The following is a 16,804-nucleotide window of genomic DNA, read 5'->3' as shown; positions in this document are numbered from 1 at the left end:
AGATACCCTTTAATATAAAGTTTGTCATACAGTTACAGTTGTACTTTGGGTTGAGCAGGGTGGAAGTTGTTTGTGAAAGACAACACTTACCCATTGATGGAGGTTCTGGACATAAACATGCTGAAGACAGAAGACATGAAGGAATGATACAACTGGATAGAGAGCCAGCCGGACTTCTCAATACTCCTGTCAAGGAATGTCTGGGTTCCTTCATCTAGATAACTCTGAAAAAACATTGGCCTTAGGGCTTCGCTGATCTTCTGCGTGTCACATACGTACCACTTAAGGAAAAGCAAAAGAAAGAAAACAATTTTAAAAACACTAAGAGATTTAAAAAAAAGAACTATGTCAAGTTATACAATATATATATCTAGATTATTTTATTTTGGATAAAGTATGGAAAGGTTCAAACCCCTGTCACCAAAGTCTCTATCAGAAGATTTTCTCTCACTTTCTGTTCCACAGACAACTGTAATATTTGACACGTTCCATTACTTTTTGTCTTGATGACAATGGACACTAAGGGCCAGTTCCCACTTGTGTGATGTCCGACATTGCATGTGATTCACACCGCACTGCAAATCACATGCGATCTCTGTGTGATACAATTTTAGCCATACAGATTGTATGGATAAATTTGCATCGCATTCGGACCAAACTCGCACAGGACCCTTTTTTTTTTGGTCTGCAGCAGAATCGGATCCCAAGGATGTTCACCGTCACCCATGTGATCCGATTCCTGCCAGAATTTGCAGTTCGCACTGCAATATGTGAATGATTTGGGGGGGGGTCATTAACTTTCTATTGACACTCCCAGCAGTTTGCATAGGGCAGTGTGAACTGCCGCCGGGAGACAAGCGATGTGGGATCCCGCAGTGGATTTGCAAGGTTCCCGCACAGTGTGAACCCAGCCTCAATCAAATAGAAAGGATGAATGTCATTAGCAGTAAAGATAAAAGCAAAAAATCCCATAAGGGGATTCACCACCCCCCACTCTAAACAAAAGGAAACCAAAAAAAGGAGAATAAAAGAAAAAAAAGCAAAAAAACAAAAACAATGGCTTCAAATACACTTTAAGGGTTAAAAAACGTGGCTTCTACAGGAATTTTGTGTTCTGCCTGTAAAAGCAGCTCAATGTTATCCTATGTGTCTATGCACATTAAGACGTTAACAGGCATATTTTGAGTTTAACACTTAGAGGTAGAAAAAAAAAAACCCTTCTGGTTCGCGTTTCTGATTGGAGCTTGGAGGTGACCCTGTTGCAAAACTAAATGTTTGATATGATAACTTACATTTTCTGGTGTCAAAACGCTACTCTGATCCTGACAAATCCTAAAGTATAACTTTAACCCTCAATCACACTGAACACAGCTTTGAAAAACGTGAAAATTCATCTGAACTCGCACGGTTTCAAGACAGAGTTTCAGTCCGACTTCGGGGGGCGACTTGAATGACACCTGTGTGGGTTCATGCGCAAATGTCTGTTGAAATCACCTCCAAAGTCACCAAAAGTAGTGCAGGAACTACTTTTGGAAATCAGTGCGGCGCTACAAAGTCGGTGTCACACCAATTGGGTCGCCCTCTGTTTTACCAGACTTAAAGAGGAATTTCACCTACAAAAAAAAAAAAAATATTAAAATCCAGCAGCTATAAATACTGCAGCTGCTGGCTTTTAATAAATGGACACTCACCTGTCCCAGGGTCCAGCGATGTCGGCAGCCGAGACCGATCGATCCCTCGGCTGCTGCCGCCAGGGCCGGACTGGCCTACCGGGACATTTCGGAATCACTTCCCAGTTCCCTACTGTGCATGTGCGAGTCGCGCAGCACAATAGGAACGGTCCGCGCTGTCTCTGGGACCCTTTGGGTCTCTGGGACCGCGGGAGTCTATGCCTGGAAGTGGGTGCAAATACCTGTCTTAGGCAGGTATCTGCACCCCCTCCCCGCTGAAAGGTGCCAAATGTGACACCGGAGGGGGGGGGAGGGTTCCGATGAGCGGAAGTTGCCCTTTAGGGTGGAACCCCGCTTTAAATGTTGGACACAGTTCTGCAAATGTCTGCAGTAAAAAAAAATTAAAATGAATGAGCATGCAAGTCATAAATGTCACATCTGTCCCATTCTGCCCCAGTTCAGCACGGGATCTTTTCATGGATCCTGTGCTGAGTAGAGCGGTGCTTGTCTGTGTGACAGAACACTTGCAATGAATTTCTTATTTGATCCCTTTTGGTCTGTTCAAGGCCAGTTCACCTTTTATAAAAAAAAAAAAATTACTCTGCAGCCTGTAAGGCATTGTACACACGATCAGCAGATCACAGATTAAAAAAAAAAAAACTTCTGCCTTTACAACTCCTTTAAAACTGAAGTCAAGGGTTATTGCCAGTTTGAAACCCAAACTACTGTGTGGGAAATCAATCCATTGATGCTTCTACCCCATAGGACCAAGAAATCAAGTCTGCTAGCATTACCGAATGTGTGTGTAAAAAACATTATAATATTAATATATACACACGTCACAAACACAACCCATACATGCAAAGAATGCCAGAACAAATAAGTTAAGAAATTAACAAAGTTATTTGTTTTGGTTTCTTTGTATGTATGGGTTTGTATGTTGGGTGGTGAAAATTTCATGTCAATAGCACCTTTAATAACATATTTAACCTGAAAAATGGTGTAGTGTTAAATACTTACTTTACCCGGAAAAAAAAAAAATGATTATATATATATATATATATATATATATATATATATATATATATATATATATATATATATATATATATATATATATATATATATATATATATATATATACATATATACACATATACACACACACACACACACACAGTATATCAATATGTACAATTTCAATTTTCACACTTCTGAAACCACAAAAGGAGGCAGGTTTGAGAATATCAAACACGTTCAGTCATTGATGTAATGAATAATATTAAGATGAAGTCTGGGGGAGGAGTGAGGAGAAGGGATTAGACAGTGCCTGCCCCTTGTGTCCTCCTGGTGAGTAGAGCATGCCAGTGATGAATACGAGGCACTCAGGCCAGACAATGAGCAGCACGAAGCATTATTCATTGAGCAATATTCCCTCGAACAATGACATTGTAACATCACTTGCTGGTCTATGATGCCTACATAACCTGCATCGTTACAGCATACATCAATTGATCATGACTTCACTGTGCTCTATGACGTACCTACAAAATTCCTTTGCTTATGGGCACAAAATGGCATTTCTATTTTACTGGGTTCTTTAGTGATGACTGTACACTGTCTGCTACAGTTCAGTTTAAAATGTCTAATGTAACTGGAATTTTGAACCTAATAAAATAATCCTGATCTATTTTTCTACACTATGTAATGTAATGTAAAGCCAATGTAATGTAAGGACACTGTGGTGTAGAAACCAAAATACAGGCAGATATCAGGTTATACAGGTTCTACCCATAAAAAGTGAGAGTAGAACTGTCTGTGCTGCCTCTAAAGACCAAACTCTTCCTTTTGGGATTCTCACACAGGTTAGAAAACAGTAATAAGAATTACATGGACAATCATTAGATTTAATCAATCCTGAATGTAGAAATCCAGAATCATTCTTAGTCAGCGAACATAAAAAAGAAAACGATGAATACTTAGGCCTCAGTCACACGGACTCTCCTAAGTGCAGGAGAAGTCATCTGGGAAGTATAAACTTTTAGGGCCCTTTCACAGGTGTTCAGTGTAGATCTGACTGTTTGTTTTTCCGACAGATCCAGAATGAACACAATGTTTGTCTATGAGTGTGCGGATGTATACAGATGTACGTCAGCTTACATCCAAGTCTATATGTATACAGAGGAAAAAAAATAATATGGTAAGGCTGTGTCCTTTTCCATTTTTTCAGACAAACAGTTGTCAGCCCTGTATTCATGCTGTTTTTAGGCAAGAAACCTATTTTTGTTGTTCACCAATGCTTTTTTTCTTCAACAATGAAGAAAAAAAAAAAGAAAAAAAGAAGGTTAATGTGAGAAACAGATGTAAAGAAACTCCATTTTCATGAACTCGTCTTTTCTTCCCAGAACATTTTCTCCTGTGTTTAGATGCTCCTGCTTTAAAAGCAGGTTTAGAGTTCTAACCAGATTCTGGTCATGCAGCAATATATTTTCTCTAAACACAGCTAAACTGACTGCACCTAAATGCAAGTAAAAACACAGTAGTAGTGGCACATGTATTTAAATGCGTTTAGAAAAGTCTTCTAAATGCATATAAACACAAGTTTGACAGTGCCAGTGTGAAAGAGGCCTAAATATCCTTTAAAAGCAGGGATATGCAGTTAGCGGACCTCCAGCTGTTGCAAAACTACAAGTCCCATCATGCCTCTGGGTGTCATGCTTGTGGCTATCAGCGTCTTGCAATGCGTCAAGGGACTTGTAGTTCTGCAACAGCTGGAGGTCCGCCAATTGCATATCCCTGCTTTACAGTATCCTGAAAAATACTGTATTCTGCTAATTGTATAGGGTTATTAAAGCGGAGCTCTGCTTGTTTGCTTCCTCCCCCTCTCCACTTTCGGGGGGTTGCGTCGGCGGTAAAGCACCACTAGTTTTAGCGGCACTTTACCGTTGTTTTTGTGGCGCTATTCAGCTGCTAGCAGGGGTTAAAAACGCCCCGCTTTTAACCCCCGCTAGCAGCCAAAAAAAAATTGTTAAAAGCGCCCACAAATCGCCACTGGTCATTGACTTCAATGGCAGGGGCATTTTAGGATAGGTGAATTCACCCCTCCCGCAATGCCCCATAAGTGTTGCTTGCAGGACTTTTTTTCTCGTCCTGCAAGCACACCGCCCCAGTGTGAAAGCACTCTGGCTTTCACACTAGGGTGGCTTGAAAGGTGCTTTTCAAGTGCTATTTTTAGTGCAAAAATGCCTGAAAAGTACCCCAGTGTAAAAGTAGACTTAAAGCGGAGTTCCGCCTAAAAAAAAAGTCAGCAGCTACTGACTTTTAAAAGAAGGACACTTACCTATCCAGGGCACCTGCGATGTCCTCACCCGAAGCAGACCCATCCCTCAGCTCCAGGTGGAGGCGCCAGCATTGCTAGTAAGGGAATCGGGAAGTAAAGCCTTGCAGCTTCACAGCCTGGTAACCTCTCTACTGCGCATGCGTGTTCTGAGTGGTCCCTGCTGTCTTTTGGGACCTGTGCGACTCCCAGAAAACAGTGGGGGGGGGGGGATTGATCACGGTGGATACTGCGGCGCTCTTTCGCCATAAGTGGGTGACAGGTATCTGCTGCTCCCCCTTCGCCCCCCCCCCCCCGATAGGTACCAAATGTGACACGGGGGGGGGGGGGGGGGGGGGGGAATCTGGACAGCGGATAAATAAATTAACCTCCTGAAAGCAATGTCATAATGTGTCAGTATGCACCGCACCACATACTGGCACATTATGACAGAATTACCTTAAAAAAAAAAAAAAAAACGATTCCTCCAGTGGTGCATTGTTACCACTGACAGGGATTCCATTTTCACACGGTTTTCCTTACAGATTTGCAGGCACCTGCCATTTGAATAGCTGAGCCACGATGATGTTATTCCCATGCATGTGTGCGAGAGTTACGGTCATGGCACAGCTCTCTCAATGGACAGCATACTCAATGGTGCCGCCCACTGCAAGCGCAGTGCACATGTGCCAGTAATGTCACCAGATATTACATATGTAAATATCTCCTAAACGGTGTACATATAGGAGATATTTACTTACCTACAAGTAAGCCTTATTATGGGCTTATCTGTATGCACAAAATAAAAAGCAGAGTTTACTATCACTTTAAAATGGTTGCAAAGGCTTTTTTTAGTCTAAAATAATCAACAGGTTATACTTACCTGCTCTGTGCGATGGTATTGCACAGAAAAGGCCTTCCCTCCTGTGCCCCCCCCCCCCCACCAGCGTTCTCAGCTTCTCTTCTGTGTGTGCCCCCATAGCAAGCCACTTGCTATGGGGGCACACCCATGGGCTCACTCCATTCACACACAGCGCAGCTCTGCCCCTCTTCTCCTCACAGGATTTGATTGACAGTAGCAGGAGCCGCTGCTGCCTCTGTGCCCTGTGAAGAGAGGAACACTGATAAGTAACACTGCAGAAGGGCACAGCGCTGGATCAAGATCGCACTAAAGCCTGGTACATACATAAAAAAAAAATGTATTATTATTTAAATTAACCCAGCGGGCTGAATGAAAAAAAAAAACTGGAGCCCAGGAGGAGATCCTGTACCAACTATCCAATGTTGGTACATCGATCTCCCCACTGAGCTATTGTGTTCTGACAGGAGGACACCCCCCCTCCCAGAACACACCGCACCGTCAGTGCTCACAGCCATTGGAGCGCTGATCTGATGGCAATCGGCAGACCTTTTTCGGTCTTGCCACAGAAGGCAGATGTTCAGGCAGCTTCTGTCGCACTGGCCATTGCTGCCCAATATGGTGTGCAGGCTTTAGGAAAGTATATAGAGAGGTGGTGGCATACAATTACAGGGACATTCTTTTACCTTAAAGTGGTTATTAAGCCACTGTAATATAATCTTCTTTTTCCCTCTGTATCATAAAAACATTTGTCCCTGTGCTTGTGTAATATAAAAAAAAAATTCACCAATCTGTAACGATATAAGCTCCGCTGCGGGCGCACAGCTGATTGCTCTCCTCTCTTCTGTCTCGGCTCACAGCTGCAGTGGGCAGGGCCAAGCCTTCCCGCTGACGTCAGCCAGGGGAGAGAGGAGAGAGAGTGAGCCGACAATCAGCTGAGCGCCGGGAGCCTTTTATACAGGTACAGATCGGCTGTGTTTTTACATTACACAGGCACAGATGTTCTAATGATACAGAGGGGATAAGAAGATTTACGATAGATAAGAAAGAAGCAGGAGTGGGGGAGGGGGACAGACGCAGGTACAAGCAGGGAGGGGGGAGGAGGGCAGAGGACACAGGGAGAGCTGCAGACAGGAGAGCTGCGGCTGACGGAATCACGCAAACATACCCTCATGTCAGGGCTTAGCAGCCATGATTATCATGCTCTGTTTGCAGGGGAGAGGGTATAGCCAGGCAGGGATCAGCCAGGTTTTTTAGGCTATACAGGGGGCCATATAACACAGCACAAGCAATGTGCTGTATAACATGCTTTAAGGGAACAGGATCAGGTTTTTATTTTTGGGTTAACAAATGCATTGAAAGAGAAGTATGGGGTTATTTTTATTTTATTTTTTATTCATACTTACCTCGGTGGATGGAGCATCAGACCGATGCTGCAGCTGTCCCCCGCCATCTCTGCACTGAGAACCAAGCCACCGAACATCTCCGATGACTCAGTTCTCACAGAAGCCCTAGAGGAAAGCTGTTGACTGTCAGTCCGTGTCTCTCCTCTCTGCTTCTCCACGCTCACTGGAGCGATGAGCTATGGAGGGGGCGGAGAGATGCTGAGACTGCCATCAATCAAGGCAGCCGGCGAATCCAGACTTGGAAGTTGGGATGATGCGCTGCCTCGACTGATGGCAGTGACGTCATCGGAGAGCAGACTTCAAACGGCTCCCTGCTGAAAACGGGTCACAAGAGTGCAAAACTAATTGCGCTCCTATGACCCAGAGGAGAAGCCCTGTCTAAAAAGCTCAGGCTGGACGTCTCCTTTAAGGTAAAAAAAAATAAAAATGTTGCTTTTAGAACTACTTTAACGTCTATATAAAGCCACAAGTTCATATAATAATATTACCTTGCCCACTCTACTGTGCAATTTCACTGCAGAACAAATAGCATTGATTGTTAGATTGAAATGAACAGATTTACTGGTAGGGTTAACGTGTAATAAAAGTATACAAAGCGGGGGCTTAGTAAACAACTGCTGTGAATATTAGTGACAGACTGCATCACATGCCATTATTTTGCTTAGAATTCTACTTTAAGAGTCATTATGAAAATCAGCATGGCGGATGGACTGAGTCAGGAAAAAAAAAAGATGACAGTAGAATTTGACTGCGGATACGCATTTTTATAAGTGGTCACTGCACTTTGCACTCCCTTACTGAATAAGCCTGTTGATGCTGCCCTATGCCTTTTTATTAAATGAGGCTTTAATCAATCAGTGCTTGGTTAACCTCAGTACCGATATTAAAAATAACTACTCATGGTATTGTGTGCATCATTCGAGAACACACATTGGGGCAGATTTACTAGATTTGGAGCACTCAGAATCTGGTGCAACTGTACATGGTAACTTCTAACTTCAACTTGTTCAATTGGGCATTAGCTATAAAACCTAGAAGCTGGTTTCTATGCACAACTGCACTAGATTTTGCACCTTCCAATTTTAGTAAATCTCCCCATATTGTCTTTCCTAACAGTGCTGATCTCCTTTAGTCTTTCAGCAACTTTCTTGTCCCAGCATCAATCTGCAAATCATTGCTCTGAACTGGCTACCTGATTGTGACAAGAGTGGCCAGCACAATGTATGTTAGCACAGCTGCTTGTAGTCCCCATTAGGGTGACAATGCGACAGGGGGACAATGCGACAGGGGGACAATGCAGGAGCACAGTTGGGAGAGTTGCCACCTCCTAGTAACTGGGTTTAACCCTATTTTAAGCATATACAAGGGATACAAAAGTGGGAACAAAGCACATCACAGGTTTGATTCAGAGAGATAAGACACATTTGAGATCACTTTTATAAAAGCTGCCCATACATGGAAATGTTTAAGTATTTGGAAGGACACAATTGGATCCTCAGAAGGCATTGCATCCCCAGTACATACACTTCCTACTTTCTGTCTGTGTTCCCCATTCGGGAGATTCACCATCTACGCCCATCATGATGACCCTTGTACTTGGGACCGAAATCAAGGAAAAAACTAAAATTGTTCTGTCACCAGAATAGATGGGAAATATTCCAAATGTTGGCACTTGTTCCAGTAGCAACCAAGAAGGGATTTTCCTTACTTTGAAGTGATTTCTTCCAATTTCCTAATAAAAGGTCAAGAAATTAAGGGAAATCGCTCAATGGGCCCCAGAGAGCAAAAAAAAAAAAATAAAAAAAAAAAATATGCAATGGTAAAAAAAAGTTTTGGTTTTAGATATACATTACACAACCACCATTTGCCAAACTTAGGACCACACACAAAGCCATATTAGATGTGTAAGCCCTTGTATACACGGTCAGATATTCAGACGGAATGTGTCCTATCGGACCGCTTTGTCGGATATTCCCACTGTGTCCGTCGGAATATCCGACAGACCAAGTTTTCCAACTTGCCGGTAAAATTTTCCGACAAAATGCTCCTATCGGACATACTCCGATCATGTGTAGCCTACTCCGACGGACAAAGTGCCACGCATGCTCAGATCAAATTCCTAGACAAAAGCTATTGGCTACTAGCCTGAACGTAGTCCCGTCGTAACGAAATAACGTCATCACGTTATGTACAATCAGATTTTCCGACAACTTAGTCCGACCGTGTGTATGCAACATCACTTCCGGAATTAATCCGTCGGAATTACTCCGACAGATTTGGTTGTCGGAATCTCCGACCGTGTGTACAAGGGCTAAAGGATCTTGCATTATCTGGCATAACAAGAGGTCTGTACTTTTACAGACAGACACCCATTTATGTCCTTTCTGCATCTATGCAGCCACTGATTACTAGTGATGAGCTCTGGCATGTTTGGACATAAGTTCATACCTACCTGAGCTATCCTGCCAGGAAGTTGTTAAAGTCAACAGCCAATCATGGGCAGCAGAGGCATTCCCTGTCCTGCAACCACATGCATGCAAGTGCTTTATACCGATGACATACGGTTGTTGTTTATATTTCCCCCTGAACGAGTCCTCCACGCAGCGGAGGTGAAGGCACAGAATGACCTCACTAAGGCCGAGCTTACTTTGCTCCTGCGCAACCTCAACGGTTTATACATTGTTGATGTTTACATGTTTGTGATGGTGAAATTTCATAATTTTATTATTATTGGTTTGCCATTACATAAGAACGCAGTCTAAGCCTGGTTTCTTTAGATGACTTCCTACTATATTAAAGTCATTATGAACGAATCCAATGACCAAGCCCCTTCAGGAATGTGTACCATCCTCCTTTAAAAAGGTAATACTGCTTCTCTTAGACATACTTGGCTATAAGTGCCCGTTCACACTACCGCGACTTGTCAGGCGACTTAGCCGCCTGACAAGTCGCGCTCCGTTCTGTACTATGGAACCGTTCTAATAGGAGCGACTCAAGTCGCTCCGACTTAGAAAAAGGTTCCTGTAGTATTTTCGGGGCGACTTCAGGCGACTTGCATTGACTTCTATACAGAAGTAATTTTGCAAGTCGCCGCTGAAGTCGTGTGCAGGTCGCGTCTGTGAGTCGCGCTGCAAGTCGCGTCGCCCCTGTGTGAACGGGCACTAAGGATGAGCTCAGGCATGTTTGTGCAGCCCACGTGCTGAGCCCACCAGGAAGTCAGCACTGCGCTAATCACAGGCAGTAAAACATTTCCTGATCTCTGCAGCCGCGCATTGGGACAATGTCTCACTGCCTGCGATTAGCGCAGTGCCGACTTCCTGGCGGGCTCGGCACGTGGGCTGTGCGAACATGCCGGAGCTCATCCTTACTTGGCTACTACTGTATATACCGCAGCCAAAACTTGTAGTAGTTAGCCCCATACCAGAGCTGCATTATTACTACATGTCTGGCTTGATCATCATGCCAAGCCGTAAAGGGCCTTCTTGGTGAAACACATCTACAGCTAAGTATTCTTGTTACATTTTACAATATTATTACATTTGTTATATACAGTTTGATTTTTCCTATAAGCATTTGTGTGATTTCTCTTTTTACATTTTGAAAAACCCCTAAAATCTAAACTATCACGTAATCATGATAAAACATTGACACTGATTTCAAAAAGCAGTGGCAGCAGCACATACAGCCCATTGAGCCTACGTTCACACTTCTTCTGCAGGTTTCCATTCACTTCAAGTCTCTGCCCCTTTTTTTTTTTTTTATTGCGCCAAACTAAATTGCATGGTGCTCCTACACCATGCAGGTTTGTGAGCATTTTGCCATTCACGGGGGGGGCCATTAAGAATTAAAGGCATTCCCTTGCATCTGCTAAAGAGCAACGCCTAGTGTTTGGGAATGAGTACGATTTTGCAAGTATTCCTGATCTGCACAAGTGTGAACCAAGGCTTACAGTGGGAATATGTACACAGTCGCACAAACATCTACATGCACACAGTGTAAAACACGGTCAAAAATCAGACCAAGGATGCAGATTTTCCTAGTTTTGGTTTACAGAGCTAAAAACTATGGACCAAAAGCCCATAGCAGGCAATACTCCTGTACTCATATCTGTATAAAGGGAGGTCGATCAGCCATGATTCTGCTGCCTCCTGAATTTGTTTTTTTCCCCCCTTCAATCCCAAAGCGGACCGTGTATGGAAATACTGCGCCACTACCATGAGCCTAGTGTCTGGCTCATGGCTGCTTCATGGTCCCACTGATATCAATGGGCAAGTCTGACAAGTGGTGGGACCTATCAGGCTTGGTATGCTGATTAGATGTGCAGCTTTCATGAAGCAAAGCGTCATGGCATGTGCACCGTTCAGCTGCCATGCCCCTTGTAGGTGGGCAGTCAATAGGGTTGCCACCTCATCCCTTTAAAACCGAACACCTATTGATTAAGGTGATAAGTAAACTCACTTGGTGCCTTATCGGCATTAAATTAGCCTCAGAACCTGTGTAATTCATATGTGTTCGGGTTTAAAGAGATGAGGTGGCAACCCTAGCAGACAAGAGGGGTAAAAATAACCTGTATTTACCAGCTATGTGATAAAGGCCTTAGGCCGGCCATACATGGTTCAAATCTCAGCCAATTCCAGAAGCGGCTGAGATGCAAATTATTTATGTGAAGGCTGAATGTACCAAGTTGAGCGATCAACTTGTGCACAACCAGCATGCCAGGTTTTACCTGCAATTATCGCCAGCAGCTGCTATAGCCGCTAGCAATAATCACCATCTTCTGCCGACAGGAACAGCTTCCTCCACTGGGAGAAGACAATGGCCTGGCGGGAGGGATTCACGCATCAGCACTGTCTGCGTTGATGGGGGGGATAAAAATCAAGCTAATTTCACTCCAATTATGGCCAGCTTTAGGCTCTAGTTGCATATGTGACAGCGCGTCTGCAAGTCGCAGGTACGGTAGTTCATACATCTCAATGGAATGCCCTACCTGCGGAGAAATAAGTCAATTTTTAGAAATTGCGCTGCACTGAATCACATGGTGCTGCAGCGAAATCGCACCACTGCTGTTGATGCGTGGGGGGGGGGGGGATTTTTTAGATTGTAAGCTCACAGGAGCAGGGCCCTCCTAAACCCTCTTGTATTGTCTCCCTTGATATTGCAAGGCGTTGTGAAAACCATTGGTGCTATATAAATTCAGTATAATAAGAAATTATATATATTTATCCCCCCACATCTACAGACACACACCTGTATAGATATATATGGCTCAGAGGACAAACATTTCTAAGCCCCTCTGGGTCTGTTTCCTGAGATGAGGGAAGTTGTCCCCCTCTGAGCCCCCAGGATGGTAGAAATAATGGCTCCTGTGTGTCCCCAGTGAGGAGCCCAGTCCAGCCATGCTGTGCCCCCCTTTCTCCTTTCCCCCCATTGCCCTCACCTGGTGGCCCCCCTCCCAGTACGGGGGGGACTGGCTGTGGCTCAGCATGTTCATGTACAGGGATCTGCTCAGGGGACTCCTCAGGTACCGGCTGCTCCACATCTTCCTCACCGCGGCCAGGCAGACCACATAGGTGAGCACCCAGCACACGAACACTTTCATCTGAGCAGCGGCCACTCAGGCTCCGGCCCGTCCATGGCACACATCACCAGCCTGAGGAACACAGACAAGGTGGGAGGAGAGCAAAAGGTGGCAAGAATGAAGAGTGGGGGCGACCAGAGAAAGAGCGGAACGATTATTCATCGGCGGTGTTTCCACACGGAAAGTTTTCAACGTTATACAGGCAAACGCCAAAGAGGGAGCTGTGATCACAGAGAGGCCTTTAGGAGGCCGATCTGGGCCAGCTTTTTGCTCTACTCGTTGGTGATCGTCCGAGATTTCAAAATTATACCCGGTAGACGCCAGAGAGGGCGCTGTGAAAGGAGTTCAGGAGGCCTATCTAAGCCTGCTTCTGCACTACTCGCTGGTGGTTGGCGGATAGTCTGGTTTGCGCACAGTTGGAATTGAATTTCAGACTAGGAAGGGGAATGAGCGATGTGGAAGGATAATTCTAGAAAGAAATCAAAGTGTATCTAAACCATAGAACAAGAATATGTGATATCACAGTCTACCAGTTTTATATGTGATAAATTACTTTAAGAGGATTGTTTTTTTGAGTAAGATGTTGAAAAAGAAGCTTCTATTTGTGAAACTTCTCTCAGGACTGGTTGACACCACAAAAATGCACTCCAGTCCTGATGCGTTTTTGTGTGTATGTTTTTAACACATTTTGGCGTGTTTTGGTGCGTTTTTGATGCATTTCCGGATGCATTCCATATGCCTTTTTTCTTTTTCACTGTACTGGGGTCTGATGTAGGTGCGTTTTTGATGCGTTTTACCACTTCCAGTGCAGGAAAAATACAGCATGTTCTACATTTTCTGTAACTGACTGCACTGATGTGAAGCCATATAACCTCTTTTCCATGTGTTTTTGATGCAGAAAAGAAAACGCACTGGACTGCATGTTATGTGAACTGGCCCTCAGAGTGTGTATGAAATTTTGTCTTTAAAGCAGTAGTAAACCCGCAAGGCAAAGGTATAATGAGCTAGTATGCAGCACATACTAGCTCATTATCAAATACTTATGTAGTGGATGACATTTGGGATCAAATGTCACACGCCTGTAAATTTAGTTTTTGGCTTCAGAACAGTAAAGGTTCTGAGGGTTGATTACATAGGTTGGCCTTAACACCAGTCTGGCCAGGCTATGTTTGGAAGTTCTGCCTGGTCATGTGAGCGTTGAGATGCACATGACAGTCCAGAACCAGGTCTGGTTGGATGTTTGGGTATCGGCCCTCTCAGAGCCAATCAGCGGGAGTGTCGGGGCCCGCTGAGGAGTCTGGGAGGGGGGTACTTAACCACTTCAATACAGGGCACTTTCGCCCCCTTCCTTCCCAGCCCAATTTTCAGCTTTCAGCGCTCTAGCGCTTTCAGTGACAATTGCGCGGTCATGCTACACTGTACCCAAATGAAATTTTTATCATTTTGTTCGCACAAATAGAGCTTTATTTTGGTGGTATTTATTCACGACTCCGTTTTTTATTTTTTGCGATATAAGCGCAAAAAAGCGGAAATTTGGGGAAAAAAAACAATATTTTCTTTTTTCTACTTCAATAAAAATCCAATAAAATCAAATTTTGTCATAAATTTAAGCCAAAATGTATTCTGCTACATGTTTTTGGTAAAAAAAAATCCGTTAAGTGTATAATAATTGGTTTGTGTGATCACGGACATATGTACGCAAATGATCATGTACATATGTGTGCAGGTGATCACGTACATATGTGTGCAGATAATCATTGGGACATGTGATTTTAGTGGGACATATGTGGGGGACATGTTTTTATTATTAGGGACATGTGTTTTTATTATTTGGGGACATGTATGTTTTGGGGACATGTGTGGGGACATTGTGTTTATACTGTGTGATGTGTTTACTGTGTGGTGTGTTTACTGTGTACACTAGACTGGTGATCAGTGAGTAAAAAGCTGTAAAAAACAGCTCATACTCACTGATCAGCAGCCGGCTGCAGCGATCTGCTCTCCTCTCCACAGCGATGACTTCTGTGTGAGGAGAGGAGGAGCCGATTGCCTAGCAACCGGCTGTTTGTTTACATCACATGACGGCCGTGATTGGACACGGCCGTCATGTGATCAGGAGGGCCAATCACAGAGCCCTCCTGCCGATCTGAGATGCGCCGTGTCCGGGTGACACGGGCGCATCGGGATCGCGCCGCTGCGCGGGCGCGCGCGATCCCGCTACTCCTGAATGACGTTCCTGAACGTCATATCAGGAGTAGGCGGCTCCCACCCGGCCGTATATGTATATTGGCCGGGTGGGAAGTGGTTAAATGGGTGTGGGTTACGTGTTCGGGGTTTCGGAGTTGCTCAAGAGACTCGTGTGGTTGGGTCTGGTTCCAGGACCGCTGTAGCCCCGTGAGGGGTCCCAGTCACGGGGTGTTCGACACCCCACAATATGTTCCTGTTGGTGGCCCCTGATAGACCTGCCAGGTCTGGGGTAGGGATCCGTCTGTTCCCAAGTCTCGGAACCTGCTGGTCTGAGGCGCAGTAACTGAGGGAGGATTCAAGGTGTCTGGGTGTGCTCTCGGCTTGGAGGGACACCACAGCTCATGGAAGTGACCAGGGGAGGACACTTCGGAGGAGGGCGGCAAGTGGCTTCCTGAGAAGTGCCTGGTTACTGAGTTGGGAAGGACATTGACAAATTCACACTTTTCCAGTACCATAAAGGAAACGGGAAACATTCTAGGTATGGAGGAAAAAGGTTCCTGGTTGACCTTAGTTATTTGTTCAAGTTTGAGTCAACGTGCTGACTGCCATGATCTCTGGCTAGAGATCTGTTCAGCCTTGAAGTACCCAGCTGCGAGTGGCTACTCTCTGGGTGGAAATAGAGACTTTGCTAGACCTGCAGTTCAAGGTGCCCGAGTTCTTCACCCGTGCCCTCTGTTCCCTAAGAGACTGTGTTGATTGAAAGTTCTACTGCAAAATAAAACCTTTTTGAAAGGACTTTATCGGTGTCAGTGTACAAGTCATTGGGTATCAACCCTGGGAACCCCTAGAAGTGGAAGAGCAGGCCAAGAGAAGGTAACTGGTAAACCCATTAAGCCAAGGCCGCCCTGCAATGGGTTATGGCCGCTACACTTTCCTCAGAACGAAGCCCCCGTATCGGTGCCTGGTCAAGGGAGCTGACATCTTGCCCTCAGCGTGTCTTCCGGGTTCGCGGCTCTGCCGCTGTGAGTGGCCAGAGACATCACTCCCGCGCACGAACGCAGGAGTTTTCTTCCCGGACCTTCAGCTGGGGTATTCAGAGCGCATGCAACACTGATGTCAGCGGCTGCATGCATAGGGAATATCTACTAAACTGTACAGGTTTAGGAGATATTAATTTTAAAGAGGAAGTAAACCCTGATGGGTGTTACTTCCTCTTTCATTCCCTGCAAAGGCAAGGCATAATGGACTACTATGCATCGCATAGTAGTCCATTATGTGTCACTTACCTGACACAGGAGCCAGCGAAGTCACCGCTGTCCCCTGTAGTTCCGAGCGTCCATCTTCTTGGTGGGTCTCCGTGGGTCTCGCTGCTCCGGCACTGTGATTCGCCGGAGCAGCGATGACATCACTCCGCGCATGCGCACAGGAGCCGAGACTCGCGGCATTGCCATCATCGACGATGCCCTGCTCAGTGCGCCTGCGCGCCGCTGTCTACGGCGCATGCGCCGTAGATAGCGGTGCCCGTCTTCGGGCAAATATCTCCTAAACCGTATAGGTTTGGGAGATATTTCTTGGACCTACAGGTAAGCCTTAATCTAGGCTTACCTGTAGGTCAAAGTGGTTTGTAAGGGTTTACAACCACTTTAACTACAGGTAAGCCTTATTATAGGCTTACCTGTAGGTAAAAATTGAGTATACAACCGCTTTAACTAGTTGCTGACCGCCGGCCGTCAAATGACGGCCAGGCGGCGCACCTATTGTGGCGGGAGGCCGTCATATGACGGCCTC

The 16,804-nt window shown here is 45.0% G+C and overlaps 1 protein-coding gene across 1 annotated transcript in view; it reads right to left on the bottom strand.

The window, feature by feature from the left end:
- METTL9 (methyltransferase 9, His-X-His N1(pi)-histidine) overlaps positions 1-13,020 on the bottom strand; it is an 89,008-nt gene extending 75,988 nt beyond the window's left edge. Inside the window, exons 1-2 of the mRNA XM_077449007.1 lie at positions 12,689-13,020; positions 91-281 (exon numbers count right to left, since the gene is read on the bottom strand). Of these exons, the coding sequence (XP_077305133.1) occupies positions 91-281; positions 12,689-12,850 (353 nt within the window). The 5' untranslated portion in view covers positions 12,851-13,020. The remainder of the gene's footprint in view (positions 1-90; positions 282-12,688) is intronic.
- Positions 13,021-16,804: the final 3,784 nt, after the last annotated feature.

This window comes from Lithobates pipiens, unplaced genomic scaffold, assembly GCF_037356315.1.
Source record: "Lithobates pipiens isolate NorthernLeopardFrog02 unplaced genomic scaffold, aLitPip1_a1.2 Scaffold_22, whole genome shotgun sequence".
Taxonomy (NCBI): Eukaryota; Metazoa; Chordata; class Amphibia; order Anura; family Ranidae; genus Lithobates; species Lithobates pipiens.
This window is presented reverse-complemented; position numbering and strand designations above follow the sequence as displayed.